At 42.7% G+C, this 18,124-nt stretch overlaps 1 protein-coding gene across 1 annotated transcript; it reads right to left on the reverse strand.

The window, feature by feature from the left end:
• Nucleotides 1-761: 761 nt before the first annotated feature.
• Nucleotides 762-16,825, reverse strand: LOC140373023 (mesoderm induction early response protein 3-like). Its single transcript, XM_072459848.1, has 13 exons — nucleotides 16,747-16,825; nucleotides 15,913-15,937; nucleotides 15,071-15,216; nucleotides 9,758-9,880; nucleotides 6,019-6,142; nucleotides 5,552-5,625; nucleotides 5,399-5,471; nucleotides 5,176-5,318; nucleotides 4,418-4,499; nucleotides 4,247-4,341; nucleotides 3,870-3,997; nucleotides 3,480-3,634; nucleotides 762-3,290 (listed from the first exon to the last, which is right to left on the reverse strand). The coding sequence occupies exons 1-13, from the start codon at nucleotides 16,753-16,755 to the stop codon at nucleotides 2,851-2,853; spliced, it is 1,617 nt and encodes a 538-aa protein (XP_072315949.1). The 5' UTR covers nucleotides 16,756-16,825; the 3' UTR covers nucleotides 762-2,850.
• Nucleotides 16,826-18,124: the final 1,299 nt, after the last annotated feature.

An 18,124-nucleotide genomic window follows, 5' to 3' on the forward strand; every position in this document is an offset into this window, starting at 1 on the left:
TTGAATATCATATATTATCAAAGTTAGACCGTAATCCATCAGAAATGTGCGAAGTATAAGAACCATCTCTTTACACCCTTGTTTAATAGATTATACTGCAATTATTTTTCCTGCTCTTTTTGCTGCCTTAAATTGTTTTATTATTGATAGGTGCCTAAGATCTATATATTTTAGTTTGTCTTTGTTTGTAAAAACACAGAGCATTAGGAGCATGATCCAACAAAACAAATAACATTTTCCCCCCTTTATGATCACAAAAATCAGTAATTTTAGATTCCATTTGAATTTTCCTTGAACTGCCATTTAATTGCACAGCTCTAATTATGGAAGCAAATCGCACTCCTGTAGTTTCTGCCTGAAATCAATATAAAAATATCTGGAAAATTGTACATTATCCTTTAGCTGAAAATAAAATAAGATAAGCCTTTGTCCCACATGGGGAAATTTCATTGGTGCAACGCAGGAAGATAAGTCTTTGCTTAATATTATTTTGTGTCGTCATTCACTAAAAATGCCCCAAAATTCTAAATAGGAGGTTCATGTTTTGAGAACTACAATTTGAGTGAAACATTTTTCCTGAGATATTTTACTTTTTGATTTCCACCTAGAAACCTAAACATGGTCCTAAGTTAGAAATCATTAAACCAATGGACAAAACATTCAATTTACGAGCCAATCTTAAACTACTATACCCTTTAAAAAACGTTTCCCTTTTATTAGTCAAATTTATATTTAATCAGTAAATAAAGGCCATGACAGTGTTTTCAAACCTTTACCAGAGTTTTATTTCTGGAGCTGTACACAAGGTATTAAAGAACAACAGAAAATACAAAATAAAGTTTAACAAAAGAAAAAAAGAACAATGCAATGTTTATGTACAATCATTATAAACAATAAAGATAGCTTCTGGAACATTTCTTATAGTGAGGTCTTTGATTGTCTATATTTCTGGATATACATTTTTAGAGTTTTGTAGGTCTTTTTTTTTTTTCTTTCTTATTCACAAATGTGTTTTCAAAAGGACTTTTCCCCCCCAAAAAACCACAACTGCCATTTTCCTTTTTAAAACTTCAGAACAGAATACAAAATATAAAATAAAAGTCGCTTAGTACTCGTTTGCACGCAAGTCTCATACCAATAAAATCACATTTTCGAGAGAGTTCACAGGGTGGTGGAAAAAAAAGAAAGAAATAAAACTACTTCTACTTTGAATGGCCTTTACGTTCAAAATCTTTATACAAACCACAGGTGAAATAAATAAGCACTGCACCGCTAAAGCTGAGAGAGCTCGGAGGACAAAACAAAAAGGCTCTGGACACCGAGAGCAGCAGCAGCCGTCCCTTTAACTATCGAGACAAAAAAAGAGACGACATTCTCAACAATTCAAGCTCGGGGAGAAAAAGAAAAAACGTCTTTTACACTGCGAATCGAAAACACAAAAATTCCAACACGATCGATAATAATGATCTTTTTCCCCCTCAGTGATGGGGGACTAGCATGCGCGATTTAGCTGTGTTGTCGTGGTGACCGGGCCATTTATTTTCCTTTTTCAAAATGGAAAACGCCCGAAAGGAACATGGAAAAATCCAAAAGATCTGTACATATCTACAAATTATTGCCTTTTACAGAGAAATTAAAACTTTTGTATCAACACAGATTCACAAGTGTAAGAGGTCAGTTATAGACTTTTTAAAGGCTATCTTGCTAAGTATTTACACGAGAAGCAAAGAAACAAACAAAAAAAGTGAATATGTTCTCTTACTGGTTTTTAACTTATTGTGGGATGCGAGGATGACAAAAAGACACGATGGTGATTTACACGGCGGATAGGATGTACCCCTGAAACAAACGTTGCACACAAAAATGCATAGATAAATTAAGTAAACACAACTACGGCCTCCAAACCACAATGACCCGCTAAACGTCGTACAATTCACAATGAAGGACTTCAGTCGAGAGGAAACAAACAAATATGATGCTACTTAGGAAATGGCGGTCAATCGAATTAGAAAGTTCTGGCAGAGAAAGTAACCATAAATAAATACTGCGCAAAGGTACGCCGTCTTTGAAGTGAAAAGAGCTTTTCATTTGGGATACATTATGGGATTTCGCCTTAAAGGCGTGGAATAACTGATGACTGTAATGCAAAAAGATACCGTCGATGTCAATGGCCGTTTATCAAAACTTAACAGCTGAAGTTTCTGCGGTTCGTTTGCAAACACAGGGAACACGTGGTTTTCATAAAGGAAAATGGTTAAAAAATTACAGATTTGGATTGAACTGATAAAGACAGACATGTACCAGTTTGGCCATTTGAAATAGTTTAAAGTGTAAAGTAAACGCAGCAGCTACACACGCTTCCACAGGAGAGAGAACGCCAGAGCAGCTCGAGTTCAGACGCCAGCTTTAGCTCCAGCTCCACTCCACGCTAGTGTTGGGCTCCAAACAAAAAAGAACGAGGCGACCCAAAAGTACCTGTAAACCAAACACTAAGGAGAAGTACCACTTCAAACCACAAAACAGCGACATTAAGCTAATTTGGCAGCTGAACAGAATGGCAGGATAAGAAGATGTTGTGATTAAATATGAGGAAGATACACAACTCTTCTACTGCAGCCTCGGGCCCCACTGAACATGGACATTACACATCAAGAACGCAACTAAATAAAATTAAATGGCTATATAAACTCTTGAGAGAAATCAAGATTTAGTTCTATATGGTAGACATCACTGATGTCATATTACACAAATGAAAAAGTATATTCATATACATATATAGATATATATAATAGAATTTAAACAAATGAGCTTCTCCAATGAGGTCAGTCTTATGTACAACAGGAGACAGTTTCACTCGGACTGAAGTGCTGCCGTGTGCGCCGTGTGGTGCCGGGCGTGCGCGCTCAAAAAGCCGTTGGGCTCCGTGCTCCCGGACAAGCTGCTGAAGTCTGTGACGGACACGGCCATTTTGGCCCCAGTGATTCTATGGTGGTGCGTGGAGCTCCGCCGCGACTCAAAGTCCAGGCCTCCCACAGACACGTCGCTCATGAAGGAGTCAGGCAGTGCCATCTTGAGTCTTTTGGACGGCCGCTCACAGCCCAGGTCCGAGTGGTAGAAGCCCGCGTCCAACATGTTCAGACAATCGGGATCTCCTCCGTTGGACGGGAAGCCCAGCGGCTCCTCGTGGTTTAGGGGCCCCCGGTGAAGGCTCTCAAGAGGAGGAAAGGGGTACGAGTCCAGACAGCTGACCTCCGCCGGGCTGCACACGGTGGCGACAGTGTTACTCAACGCTGCAACGAAAAGACACAAACGTGAGGAAGTCTGAATCTAAATCAAACCCATTCACTGACGGATCTTCCAAACAAGGGTCAAATCCTGCCCCCTACAGGTCACCATTGTGATTTCAGAACCAAACGATCAGCCTGTCAGAGTGCATTGTAACCTAAGAGAAGGGTCAGTCGAGTATCGGCTGTAGTCACCTGTGAGGTCGCTGGCCGTGATGGAGTTGAGCAAACTGAGCTGTTGGTCTGTAGTGGCCTCCAGGCGCCCTCCGCCTCCGGCCCCAGAACACACCGACGACGAGCTGTCCACAGCCAGACCCTCTGCCTCGTCCACCAGCCGATCCATCAGGTCTCTGCAGGGAAATCAAGCACATCAGTCAAGCCCACGCGTCCTGTTCAGTAATCGCTCCAACAATTATCGAGTCAAGAAATGAAAAATCTTTATGATCCAAGACTACTTTTTAGGAATCTAGTTACAATTTGACGTTGCCTTCTTCAATTCGTACCTTTGTGGACTAAATCATCTTAGAAACGACACTGTGTATTTGTACGTTCATTTAGTCTTGGGGCAGACACAAAAGCACTCACGTTACACCGGGGTAGCTGCTGTATTTCTTTTTGCCGAACCGATTCTGCTGCACAAAGAAGTCGAAGCGCTCGGACTTCTTCCACATGTAGTAAAACGCCACACACTCTGCTACAGTTCTGGTCGGGACCTGGGAGAAGAGGGACGCAACTCTGATTAGAAACGGTTTGGTTAAATGGCTCTCGGATGAAGAATCACAAGGATCTACTCCACAATCACGACAATGTTTGAAGCGATGAAGAGGCTTGGAACAGTATTACTTTGCGTACATTAACTCCATGACATAAACAAATCTCCTTTTCCAGAACACATTAGCGCTTTAACGTTCTGGATCTGCAATACTGCCAATAGTTCGGTCTTTTTTTGACTCTGGTCTTACTTTGTGTTTTTGGATGAGGTGAAAGTTCTTGTCGTACATCTGTAGTGCGTGTTCGAAGTTCTTACACTCCTCTTCGGACCAAGGCGGCGATTTTTCTGAAACAAAAATGCACAGTTCAATATATAATGTCAGTGGTTATGGGCGGTCTCTAAAGTGTCCGTCCGCGCTTACCTTTCGAAGACTTGAGGCGACTGCAGTATCTCTCCAGTGCTTCCCGCGTGTTGTAGTGGCAGAGGACCAGCTCGTGCAAAGCCTACCACAAAACGTATAGAAAGACGGTGAACAAGTAGTTGTATTTTTCTATAATTACGGTACTTGATCAGTTCAAACGGACATAATGCAGCTAAAACATCACGCCTTTGATGCCTGTATATTTATGTGCGTGGAGTTTCCATTTCAACTTTGCATAACTAAAATGCTGTTTACTTTCCCTCCCTTTAGAGCCATTGTCTGACATGAATGTACTTGTTTAGCACGCCATCTACTGGCAAAAGTGGGAATTACCATGGGAAAAAAAGAAGCAATTTTAGCAACTCAATATATTTTAATGATGCAATTGTAATTTGATGTCAAAAATGGTCAGAGCGGGTCTGGTGATGTCAGCACAAGATTAAACAGGAACAATCAAGGGGAAATAGTTATCTGAGGCTTAGAGAAGACGCCCTCCTAAACAGGATTAATGAATACAACAGGTTTTTCAGGGAATCAGGGTCATCAGGGAACGACGTTATAACAATTTAGATGCTTAAAAACTCAAAAAAGTAAATTTTGGATGAAAGGCTTTCAGCTGATATTGAACCATGAGTGAAGAGCGTGTTAAGAGTGAAGCCACTTAGTCCCATCTCGGAGTCTGAGGTTGAAGCACGGCAACAGGAAAACAACTAACAACATAATGCATTTTTCTGACTTGGAAGAGGAATAAGTCTGACCTGTTCATTGTCCCGCACATGTACTTTGTCACTGCCCGGCTTCTCCTCCGACATCCGCGACGCCACATCGATGAGGAAACTTCGAACTTTGTTTTCTGACAAAGTGGCCGGGCTCCACATCAACTCGTCCTCCTCTTCATAGACTAAAGACATTCATATTTTATTAGTAAAAAAGGCTATCAAATAATTGACATGGGGCAAACAAATATATAAGGATAATTACCATTTTCCCCCTCCTTGTAGTGACACAAACAGGATGGGACCTCCGCTTGGTACTCAGACCCCACCTGGATCTCCTACAACGGCAAAAGATATTTCATATTTCAGCTCGCATCGTTCTAGACATGACTGCACTTGTAATAAATGAGTTGTGTACTTTTCTGGAGTCTTCGGGGCTCGGGCCGTCATCGTCACAATCAGACTCTTTATCTCCATCAGAAATGGCATTTGCTGGAAAAAACAATCTAATTAGTGAATTCAATTAGAATTCATGACTGTACACATCAGTTACCGCGCACGCTCTCGACATTCAACCTCCCGCGCATTCAAGCAAGTCCAAATACTAAATTAATTGTATTACAAGACATATCTGCATTTTTTTAAATATATATACATTGACCATTGTCCACATATTTCTGATGATGTACTTTGTGGTACATAGTTAACTTGTGAATAAGCCATTTCTACTCATCGTCAGCAAAGCCAAAGAATAATAATAAAATAAATCTATGCAATTTAACACACGCAATAGCCCAAAGTCTATCTTGTTTATGTTAATGAAATTAAGACTATAATAAAAATATTAATCTTAATACTGAAAGGCATTTCATGATGAGGACTCACATCGCAGCGTCCTGGGGAAGAAGTCTGTGGTCTCATGAGAAGTGACTGATGGAGTCAGATCATCGGCTGAGGACTGAGTCTCCTCTTCATAATCCCCCGACAGCAGATCTTTGGCTATCTCCTCCTGCAACACAACCACACTCATTAGAATACAACATTATCTCATACCACATGGAAATACTACAGACTTTGACGAACTTGAGTCGGGGGGGAAATTATTTGGACAAAGAAGCGAAAAGGTGACAAAATACAACAAAATCAACACAGATGCAAAAGTAAACTCATTCATTTGAGAAAGTATCAAATCTGACGGGACAAAATACAGCATAAAAAAAAAACAAATAACAAAATTTGTACAATATTGGACCTTCTTCCTGAACATTTTTAGAATGGTCTGGATTACTGATGTGAAGTCCACGAACGATCCGATTCTTTTGCACGACTCCTAACTGAACGATCCGAATGGAGTCACAGTGGTGCGGAGGCCTGACCCCGTAATGAGGTTTTAATCCCTGTGCGCAAAGTATGAAACCCAAGCATAACGACAATGATTTACACCACGAGACTGACGCACAGCCGAGGAGCGTGTAGATCAGAGACGGGACACGAGGAGCAGTGAGCACGGACAGCGAGATGATAGAAGTGTGCAGCAGAGAGCGAGAGAGTCTGTGGCACTGGGGTACGGCAAAGGAACAGGACTGAGGCCGATTTTTACCGGGAATTGAAAGACTTAAAGGGTCGTATTTTCCCCCTGGTCTTAGCATTAACTTGGGTGCTGCAGAGCTCATTTCTGAACATATTGCGTTGGCGCAACTGATGACAGCGCAGGGGGTGGAATTCTAAACAAGAAATGTGATTACGCCAAAATATGAGGCGGAGTCAAGCAAACTGAGGGCGTGGTCTGGTGTATTCTGACTGACTAGAATCATAACTAATAAACTTCAAAACTAGTCCACTGGAGTCATGTTACTATCCCCGTATGGACGAGATACTCATTATAAAACAACTTTCATGGGCATAAATAACACAAATGAAATGTTATAGAATAAACAATACCGTCCAATTATACGTGGGTATTTTTCTCCCACTCAAAGCGTAAACAGCGCAGCGCCGTTAAACACTCCGCTCTTTAAAAAAAAAGCTCTTTGCTGGTTAAATTGGGACAAGCCCATCTCGAGGGCGCTCAGAGGCCTGGCACCGGGACTAATGCGGGTCATCACAGCAGTGTGGGGGTGTACGCTTTTGGACCATGTGCTCCCGTGGCTCTGCTGCTGCCTGCCCTTGTTTATGGATCACAAGTCAAGTTTATAACCAGAGATCATGAGGATATATGAAGTTCACAAGCGCAAGAGTAAAAACATCCATCTCTACCAGAGTCCCATCTGTCCCTCAGTGAAGTCAAAACAGGAAACACACATTTTTATATCAAACCAGGATTAAATAAACCAGATAGCACCAGGAAAAAGGGACATGGCCTTGATAGATTAGCTTCATAACAGATTAGTTGTTCTTTTTCCAGTCTTAACAACACAATGTTCATCCGAGCACATCCTGTGATATGACAACAGGCACCGGACATTTGAGTGAAACGAAAGTTGTCAACAGTTGAAAGGACTTTAAAGTCAGACGATTTATATGGCAGGTTTTCATTTATGATAAGTTTGGAAATTTTTCAAAAAGTGAATCTCCCATAGTTATTGTATATAGACTTCCATCTGAAATTATGACAAAGTGGAGAATTTGAAAGCAATTATAGTAGAGAAAAAATAATCTAGCAGTGGATGGAAAAGATTTGTAATTTGTAAAAGTCGAGTACAGGTTAAAGTTGCTCACTTTAGGCCTCAAAGTTTGGCAGAGTCCTCGGTTGAGTCCTCGGTTGAGTCCTCGGTTGAGTCCTCGGTTGAGTCCTCGGTTGAGTCCTCGGTTGAGTCCTCGGTTGAGTCCTCGGTTGAGTCCTCGGTTCAGCCCTAATTAAGTCTTGTATCAGTTCTGGTTGGTGCAGTTCTTGGTTGGTGCAGTTCTTGGTTGGTGCAGTTCTTGGTTGGTGCAGTTCTTGGTTGGTGCAGTTCTTGGTTGGTGCAGTTCTGGTTGGTGCAGTTCTGGTTGGTGCAGTTCTGGTTGGTGCAGTTCTGGTTGGTGCAGTTCTGGTTGGTGCAGTTCTGGTTGGTGCAGTTCTTGGTTGGTGCAGTTCTTGGTTGGTGCAGTTCTGGTTGGTGCAGTTCTGGTTGGTGCAGTTCTGGTTGGTGCAGTTCTGGTTGGTGCAGTTCTGGTTGGTGCAGTTCTGGTTGGTGCAGTTCTGGTTGGTGCATTCTTAGGTCAAGACCAGCTCAATGCTTCTAGATCCAGTGTTTTATTTTATGTTTCGATTGCCTGTCTGCAGTTATCCTCAGAGTCACGTGATATTGTAGTGAGGTGATCTTGCAGGCTGACTGACTTTGGTGCAAGGAGAGAGGAAGGACGACAGCCCGACTTCTTCAGAACAATATCCCAAGCACGAGGAAGTAAAAATGCCCCCTTGTCTCTGTTTAGATTACTTTGAGGATGTTTGCAGATTTCCATTGTCTTTCATCCAGAGGTGGTGTTCCAATCCTTCATGTGGTTTTCCCTTTGGCAGTGGTTTGAGATTGCAGACTTTAGTTTGTCTTGTTCTGGTTTCTTTCTCACATTCTATTTTATCATTCTATTTCTTACATGACATTTTGTTTGTCTGTATTTATTTCATCGTTGGGATGTTGTAAGAAGCTGTTTTTGTAGTTTTACTGGTGTGTTGATTTTTCATAGAGCTTTACATTTTCTCAGTGATAACCTAATGTACGGGAGTTATACCATGGCCGTCAGTCTTTAGATCGTTTTTTTGTCTTTTGTTTTTCTTTGACTTGTTATACCTACACTTGTTTATTGCCCATTTTGGGTATTTACATTGTATTAATGTTTTGTCATGTTAGACTTCCTGTTTTCTGTCCTGTTCTTCTAATGATGTTGGTTTTATTTGTAAATCAGTAACTCTGAGGCCGGCTGTACACAGACTTGGGTCTGCAAGACCTATTATCAAAGCACCCAAACCTCGGTGCAATGCAGGCACGTTTTGGGTGCCGCGCAGTTCTGCCGAACGAGCGTTGTTAAATAGAAACACCAGATGTAATAGGCATTCATACATCCAACCAGCAGATCCAAATAGAAATATAAGGAACACATTCTAGTGAAGTATTGCATATTTCTTGTCAAACAATCAGCCTGGTCTGAACATGCTGCAGCTGCATCTTCTGATCAGGTCCACAGCTCCTTCTCACCTCGGCCAAGAGAAGCGCACCCCTTCTACACAGCCGCTTGGACAATTTATAATAAATAAATAAATATTTTTATAATAAAAATAAATGTTTAAAATTGTCGATACTGTGCCATCCAAGTGCAGCCAGCCGCAGTGCCGTGAGTTTGAATCCCGACTCTGACAATTTAAGGCATGTCCTCATTTCTCTCTTCTCCCATTTCTCACTCATCTGCCCTGTCTAATAAAGCCTTTGGGCCACAAAATCTTAATTAAAAAAAAGAAAATAAATCGATTCAATGACTAAATATCGATATTGGTATTGATACCGGGGCCGCGACGATATATTGTCGTATCAATTTTTGGAACACAACCCTAATAGTAATACTAGTCAGAAAAATATAATTTTATCCAAATTATTTACAAAATATTACCACATAAAAGTATATGTGTATGATTAAAATGCAGGTTTACCTTGTCTAATGTCATGTCCGGCAGCTCATCGGTCAAGTCGCCCGAAGAGCTGTCTATACTGGAGCCTGCGGAAGCCTCACATCGATACATCGCCAACAACTCCTCCAGCGGCATGTTCCCCTCCTGAAAAACAGAAAATGTGATTAATTTCAAACAATTACAGTGCATTGCAGTATTTCAGGTGTCTTATTACCATAAAAGTTAGTAACGGGTCATCCATTACTGAAATGGGGGATTCCACATACTAACTAACACAGAATATTAACAGTTGATTAACTTGACAATTAAAACAAAAGCAAAAATGTTGTTTTATGGCGGTTGGTATCCAAGTGTTACATTACCGCCAGACTTTATTCCTTAGACTTTATTCCAGCTGGCCTTCTCCCACGCCAGATAGTATTCTTTACACTTTATCCTATAGACTCCATTCTTCAGTTCTTCTACTACTTTGGCGTTTCAAAGCCCACAAGTTCAAAGCACAGGAGTTGTTGTTGTTTTATGGCGGTTGGCACCCAAGTGTTGCATTACCGCCAGACTTTATTCCTCAGACTCTGTCGTAGTCCTCACCTCAGACTCTGTCGTAGTCCTCACCTCAGACTCTGTCGTAGTCCTCACCTCAGACTCTGTCGTAGTCCTCACCTCAGACTCTGTCGTAGTCCTCACCTCAGACTCTGTCGTAGTCCTCACCTCAGACTCTGTCGTAGTCCTCACCTCAGACTCTGTCGTAGTCCTCACCTCAGACTCTGTCGTAGTCCTCAGACTCTGTCGTAGTTGTTGTTGTTTTATGGCGGTTGGCATCCAATTGTTGCATTACCGCCAGACTTTATTCCTCAGACTTTTCGTAGTCCTCAGACTCTGTCGTAGTCCTCAGACTCTGTCGTAGTCTGTAAAAGTACTCCTTCCATTGCTTTGGTGTTATAAAGCCCACATATCATGATATGTCTTTGTGACTTGTCGTAGAATAGTTGTTGTTTCAGAGACCAACCGGCTTTATTCCAGGGAGACTCTTCTTCATCTTCCTCTCCTTCTTTGACGTTCGGTGCTTCCACCGTACAGCTTTATTCTTTAGGCTTCATTCTATAGGCTTTAATATTTCCACTGATGTCGCTGCTTGGTAGCCGTGCGTCTACGAGACTGGACGAGGACAGGAGACCACCCCCACCCCCATCTCGTCACTTTGATCACTCTGACTCCCCAAAAGCAGACCCCCATCAGTCCGACTCCCATTTAGCGCCTTTAGCCTGTTTTCTATATCTGCCCAATCAAGCTCCTTTGTTCCAAGGAATCTCCCTGCAGCTTTAGCAATGATCCTGATCCTTTCAGTTCTGCTTTGAGTCTGAGCAGCACAGTTTACAACATCCACCATAAAGAGTACAAAATCCTCTCTATCCACAACCAGGGTATTCTCATTAATTCTGGAACCTGCACACTTGGGACCTCCACTCTTGAAACCTTCACACTTCTTGGGAGCCACGCTGGCCTTTCTCATTTCGCCCTGGCTGGGAGCAGCGCTGGCTCCTCTCTCTGTATTTACTCTAAACTCGTTACTTGAAACTTTCTTGACTGCATCTGCATAGGATATACCTTGAGAGACCTTTATTTTATGCACCTCAGCAGCTCTTTTGCTAAACCTGCATCCCCCGTAGGCAGAGCTATGTTCTTCCCCACAGTTACAGCACTTCAGTTTTGCTCCCACGTCACACTTCCCATACTCGTGATCTCCTGCACATTTACCACATCTTTGCCTCCCTCTACAGACCGCTGCAATATGCCCAAAGCGCTGGCACTTAAAGCAACGCAGGGGCGGTGGAACATATGGCCTAACGTTATGGCACATGAACCCAATGAACACCTTACTAGGCAGGCACCTCCCTTCAAGTGTTACCATTACCGACAAGCTGTCACATCTTACCCCAGACCGGGTCACCTTCAACCGCCTAGCGTCCACCACCGTAGCTCCAGTCAAATTCTCCTTAACTTCATCCACAGACGTCGCCGTAGGGACACCTACGATAACTCCTCTGACCGTGTTTCTTTCAGCATCAGACACAAGAATGTCCTTTCCACCCAGACGTTTAGTTCCAATCGCCTTCCGTTGCTGAGCCGCGTCCTTGCACACGACCAGCAGCGAGCCATCTCTAAAGGACACTCGCACTCTTGATCACTCCCACAGCTACAGTTAGGCTCTTTGACAATGCCACTGAATTCCACTCCTTAAAGGATGCACTATCCTGTGCAAGCTTTATGATCACCTTACAGTCTCTGCTCTCACCCCGGATATCAATAGCTTCAGCCTCATCCTGCTGCTCATTCCCAGAACCCTTGGACGAGCTAAGGGACTTTTTACGTTTCCGGGCACGAGCAGCCAGAAAAGGCTGCTTCTCCGCGCCTTTTAGAACGCTTTCGACCACCGATCCACTCTCCTCCGCCATCTCCTGTCTCTCCAGACCGCCGAGACGCCAGACTTTATTCGTAGTCCTAGCAGTTCTTCTTCCAGTGTTGTTGTATGGCGGCTGGTGTCCAGGTGTGCTGTTGCCCGACCGTGACCAAGATGTGTGTGTTGTTGTCCATTTGCAAACACGTATAAAAACGTCACGCCCGTGATGCAAATTTCCACTTTGTGATCTAAGAGGAAACCACCCAAAATTCTGCTCCATCTTTTAGGGTGGAGGTATAGTGTAAAACTCTGAAAAATGAAGTCGAAAGAATAAAGTCTGGCGGTAATGCAACATTTGGATGCCAACCGCCATAAAACAACAACATACTTTGAGTGGAGAAGAGTCTAAATGAAGAAGAGGATGGGGGGTTGGAGGCAATAAATTCTAAAGAATAAAATCAGGAGAACTGAAGAATGGAGTCTAAAGGATAAAGTCTGGCGGTAATGTAAAGCTAGGTACACACCGCGGCGTCAAATTTGCGCTCGACGCAGAAGTTGGACGGCTGTACATTTGAAGAGACGCCTCGGCGCGCGCCTGTAAAATACACTTAACAGCAGACGTGCGTCCGAGGCGTCAGCGCACATGCGCAGTGGAGGAGTTGTGCTGTGTTGCTTTTCTCGTGGTGTAAATCGAGTTCAATGGCGGACCATGGCTTTAGTTCATTAACTTTAAAAAGTCCAATGGCGATGGGCTCTGGGGCCCGCCTGGGACCCGCATATACTTCAGAGCTGAGCAGAGTTCAGTCAATATCATTATTTGCTCCAAGAGCTGCGTCTTTTTTTTTAACTTGCGGGTTTGTTTTGGATCTTCTTCCGGGTTGTGCGTAGCATGTCACTGGAGCATCTCTGATTGGCTGCTACGGCGCATCAGCCGCAGAAAGTTGGACAAAGCTGAACATTTCGGCGTCGGACGCGTTGCACGCGCATCCAAAGCGTCGAGAGCGTGGAAAACGCTTTAGACACCGCGGTGTGTAACGGTATTAACACTTGGATACCAGCCGCTAGGGCTGCAACGATTACGCGAGTAGATCAAATAATTCTAGTTCTAGTTCTAGTTCCTGCAGCAGCTGAACATAACAGAGGGAAACTCACGAGTGCGACCCATGGATCTATTATAGGTGCGACCGGGAAGAGTTTTGTTGCGTGAAAGAGCACGGTGCCACGAGCTGCCGCTCTAACCACAACTAGCTCCGCGCGGCACCACCTCTCACGTCCTCGCCCCGCCACCGAGGACCCCCGCTCCACACTCGCGGTCCCCCGTGCTCCCAACTCTGCTTCCCTGTCACACTCGTATGTTTAAAACATGCGACACCTTGAAACGGCCAATACATCGTTGGAAACAGGAGGACTGAGACCATTAGAATAATCTGATGTGAAACAGAAAGTCCACGATGACACGGAGCCGACGCCGTAAAGTGGTCAAAACACCAGCATCACTGGTCCCACCCAAAATGTTTTACAAGCAAATGTCTTATTTTAAGTTATGCGACAGAAACGCAAATTAAACAGTCTGGTGACAAGTGAATTTATATATTCTTCATATACAAACAGAACACTTTGGACTGGTGAAGTGAAATGTTGCTGTTTTGGGGACAAACTCATGTGAAATTAAGAATAAAATGTGTTTTTTTTAAAAGCAGAAACTCAATTTGTTTATTACAATGACCTATAACGTTTATTAAAAAAAATATTTTATATGCTTTAAATGGTTACGGAATGTACCAAAAAAATTAACTGATTAATCGAGAGAAAAAAAGAAAAAAAAAAGAAAAATCGATAAGATTACTCGATTACTAAAATAATCGATCGCTGCAGCCCTACCAGCCACCATAAAACGCCGAAGAAGCAGAGTCTAAAGAATAAAGTCTGGCGGTAATGTAACACTTGGATACCAACAGCCATAAAACACCAAAGAAGAAGAAGACGGGAGGATGAAGAAGAGAATCTCATGTGCTTGGAACTGAAGAATAAAGCCTTAAGAATAAAGCCTAGAGAATAAAACCTAGAGAATAAAGTCTAAAGAATAAAGTCTAAAGAATAAAGTCTAAAGAATAAAGGCTGGCAGTAACGTAACACTTGGATACCAGCCGTCATAAAACAGTAAAGATAAGATAAGATATTCCTTTATTGTCCACACATGGGGAAATTTCATTGATACAACGCAGTAGATACAGAGGAAAAGGACAGATCACAGAATATAGGAAGTTTAAAAAACACTCTCAATAGAAGAACTCTTATAAACAAAAACTCCTGTAGACAAAACCTCCCATTTCCCAACAAGGGATGGAGGGGAAAAATTAGGATGTCCGCCGGGATAACGTGACGATCTCCGGGTAAGACGATGGTTTTCCGCAGTTTCATGAGTTCCTCCTTAAAAAGGAACTCATGAAACTCAGTGGGGGTAAATGCACCTTTTTTGTTGGCTGCCAACCGCCATTAATAGTACACAACACTTTCCTATTCCCCCCATGATACAGTAGAAACACATATTTTGAAGATGTACAACTACAGTAGGTGGTGGCAAACCCCAGTTTGCAAATTCTGCAATTATTGAATGCCTAAAACACTGCAAATGCTACATCCTATGCTAATTAGTTCTAGTAGTTTGACAGTTGCCATGATCATGATCGACAAAAAATATCTACAGAAAGAACCTTGAATGACGAAAATCAGACAATACAGGTTGTGAAACGGTCCAAAAACGCATTTCTATAATAATAAAGATGCAATTGAGGTTCAAATGTTGCACAAAATGGGAATGGGCTGTATAATGTAGAATCGACAGATGTGAAGAGAAATAAAGTGCATAACCTTTTATCAATAAAAATTGATTTATTTGCAATATGTTTAGCTTTGCACGGATGATAAATTGTTACCTTTTCTAGATCTGCGAGCTCCGAGCTGATGTTGCTGCCTCCTTCTTGAGACTCTTCCTCCTCTAAAGTCCTCTCGTCATCGTATTCATGCACTAGCATCTCTGCCGTTGGGTCAAAGTCATGATCCTCTGACGATAAAGAGCCAACTGCGGAAAACAAGGGGATATAAAAGATACCGATTTAGAAAATTTGCTTTCATATTAATCAGGCTGCACAATATGACACACAATACAAATATTGATATACTGGCCATTTTAAAATAAAAACACTTGGAAATGGGCCTTATTAAATCTAGGTTTTGTCTCAAGTGTTTTATTTTGAGTTGGACAAATACATTAGGCAACATATTTCTTTTGAGATAACTGGAATTATTGTGTAAAAAAGTAAATATATTACAATGCTATTGATATCGCAGCACTTCAGACATAACATTTTAATGAAATTAATCTAAACTCCCAGATTACCCGGTAATGTTAGTTAAAATAATAACAAAATGAATTTATGAGAGATACATAGTAATTTGTTGCACACCTGTAAACATAAAGCAAGGTTTTCGCTTAATTGCACTTTTATTTCACTTTTTAGTTTGTTCAAAAAGATGCTGAGGACAAACTGGGAATGTCACACAGACTGGGCCGGAGCAGAAAACATACTGGTGCCCAATCTCTGCTAAATTCAATTCAGTATTGTACAGATAACGATATCTGGGGAAACCCTCCAAAATTCACACATCACATTTAACAATATTATGCAGACTTCTTCATAACAAATGCTGCTACTTATTCTGAATCAGTCTTTTTTATACTGTCAAGCAAAGCATAAACATCTGGAACAAATCTCACCTGGACTTGAACTCCCCAGGGAAGCCTGCAAAATAATGACACACAAATTAGTCATTGAGAAATTTGGCAACATAAGGCAACGCATTTGCAACTAAAAAAGCACATTTACAGTTAAATTCATGAGGTTTCTGTCCGCAAATTTAAATGGCTTCGTTTTCCCACCAAAACAGACGGAGCGCTCACGACACCAGTGACTGGAAATGGACAATTATCACCACTAGCCTCTAAAAACAAGCTGAAAACGCTACAAAAAGCCACAGGAATGCCACGAACGCAGCATATTTCAGCGTATCTTTGAAAAATTCGATAAATAAGCGTCATTTGATAGGGGTTTCACGGAACGTTTGCGATCTATGCTGTGTCGGCTTCAGAAAGTGCTAGCTTAGCCTCAGAAAACCTATGCATCGCAAAACGTAAACATTCATTTTTACGTTTCCGCGGCTTTACACTCGACATACGTCAGAAAACCTTACGGCAAACTTATCACACGAAAACCCCATGAAGTAAAAAACTATTTCTATTCATCAAACGCGCGTGTTAGGGTGTTTTTCCCCCCTCACGTCGGCAAGCTAGCATTAAATTTACGTATCAATTTACACCGCCGCTACGCTACAGCTGAGAGCGACGGCGCAGCGGCCTGGTAGTGACGGCTCCCACCCGGCCTTTAAACGTACTTTTACGGTCTAAAACGCAACATCGAGACGCGGATCACGGTGTATGTGTGGCAAAAAGCCTTACGCGCCCAATCGATAGCATACAAGGCAGGAATGCAGAGCCGAAATGTTAAAAATATCGAGTTAAAGGCAGTAGCTTCTCCCCTGTTTTCCCTCTTACCTCCGCCATATTGGTACCTTTAGCGGATGGGCGGGCTCGTCGTGGCTCAGTGCCCGGATGAGCGCTCTCAGCCAATCACAGAGCAGCACAGCGTCCGAGTCGTGACCGTGCGTGACTCCGTTTAAACCCGCTACTGACGCACGGAGAGGGCTCTTTGCAGGGAAATAGACAGCATCAAAGTTATAGAATGTATGTTGTGGGTTCATATGTGAAATTTGTCATGTTTTTTCTACTCATTAAAAAACAAAACAAAAAACAAAGAGATGATTATCAAATATTGGGTATATTTACATGCACTACACAAATCTTATCAGAGTTCTAGAGTTAACAGATTATTGAAATGTCATTGACATTTTATTGGAACTACACTTTCATTAGCCTTTATAAAACATGAACAAAGACTTAATTCATAATAAACAAAAAAGTTTATTAAGAATGATTCAAGCTAACTACTTAATGAATAGGCCATCCTAACTTCTACCCCTTGTGTTTATTGAGCGACTGCGTCGTTAGTTCTAGAAGATCCTTATTGAGTCACTAAGGACGCTTCCATAGTCACTCAAAGCCGTGCAATGGCAATGGAAGAGGATGCCAACCGCCATAAAACAGAACGTCGAGAAGAAGCCATAAAAAACAACAACAACGACAACAGTTTGGATATTACGGCAACATAGAGGAACGCCTCGGTCCGTATGACGGGGAAGAAGAAGAGGAAGCGTGACCTGGTCGGTGACGATATGAACAGCGGGGAGGATTCCCCTGGAGCCACTGATCCTGTGCAGCGTGGGGCGTCTTCTTGCTCGTCTATGGAGGGCTCTCTCAGTGAGGAGCAGGGCGGGGGGGTTGCAGATGTCGGGGATGTGAGTTCAGAGTGTAAGGTGTTCATAAAGCTCGCGCAGGATAATGCGTCCTTTAAGGGGTGGGATCCGATGGCGTTGACAAGGAGCCTGACTGTAGCTGTGGGAGTGTTCAAGCATGCGAGTGTCCTTAGGGATGGCTCGCTGCTGGTCGTGTGCAAGGACGTGGCTCAGCAAAGGAAGGCGATTGAGGCTAAGTGTCTGGGGGGGAAGGACATTCTTGTGTCTGATGCTGTAAGAGGCACGGTCAGGGGAGTTATAGTAGGCGTCCCTACGACGACATCTGTGGATGACATAAAGGAGAATTTGACTGGAGCTAAGGTGGTGGATGCTAGGCGGTTGAAGATGACCCGGGATGGGGTAAGGTGTGACAGCCTGTCGATAATGATTAGATTTGAAGGTGGGATCCTGCCTCGTGTGGTGTGCATTGGGTACATGCGCTATGGCGTACGCCCATATGTTCTGCCGCCCCTGCGTTGCTTCAAGTGCCAGCGCTTTGGGCATATTGCAGCGGTCTGTAG

The sequence above is a fragment of the Eucyclogobius newberryi genome, unplaced genomic scaffold (assembly GCF_026437365.1).
Source record: "Eucyclogobius newberryi isolate DKJ021-1_F unplaced genomic scaffold, fEucNew1.0.hap1 SCAF_282, whole genome shotgun sequence".
In the NCBI taxonomy this organism is placed as follows: Eukaryota; Metazoa; Chordata; class Actinopteri; order Gobiiformes; family Gobiidae; genus Eucyclogobius; species Eucyclogobius newberryi.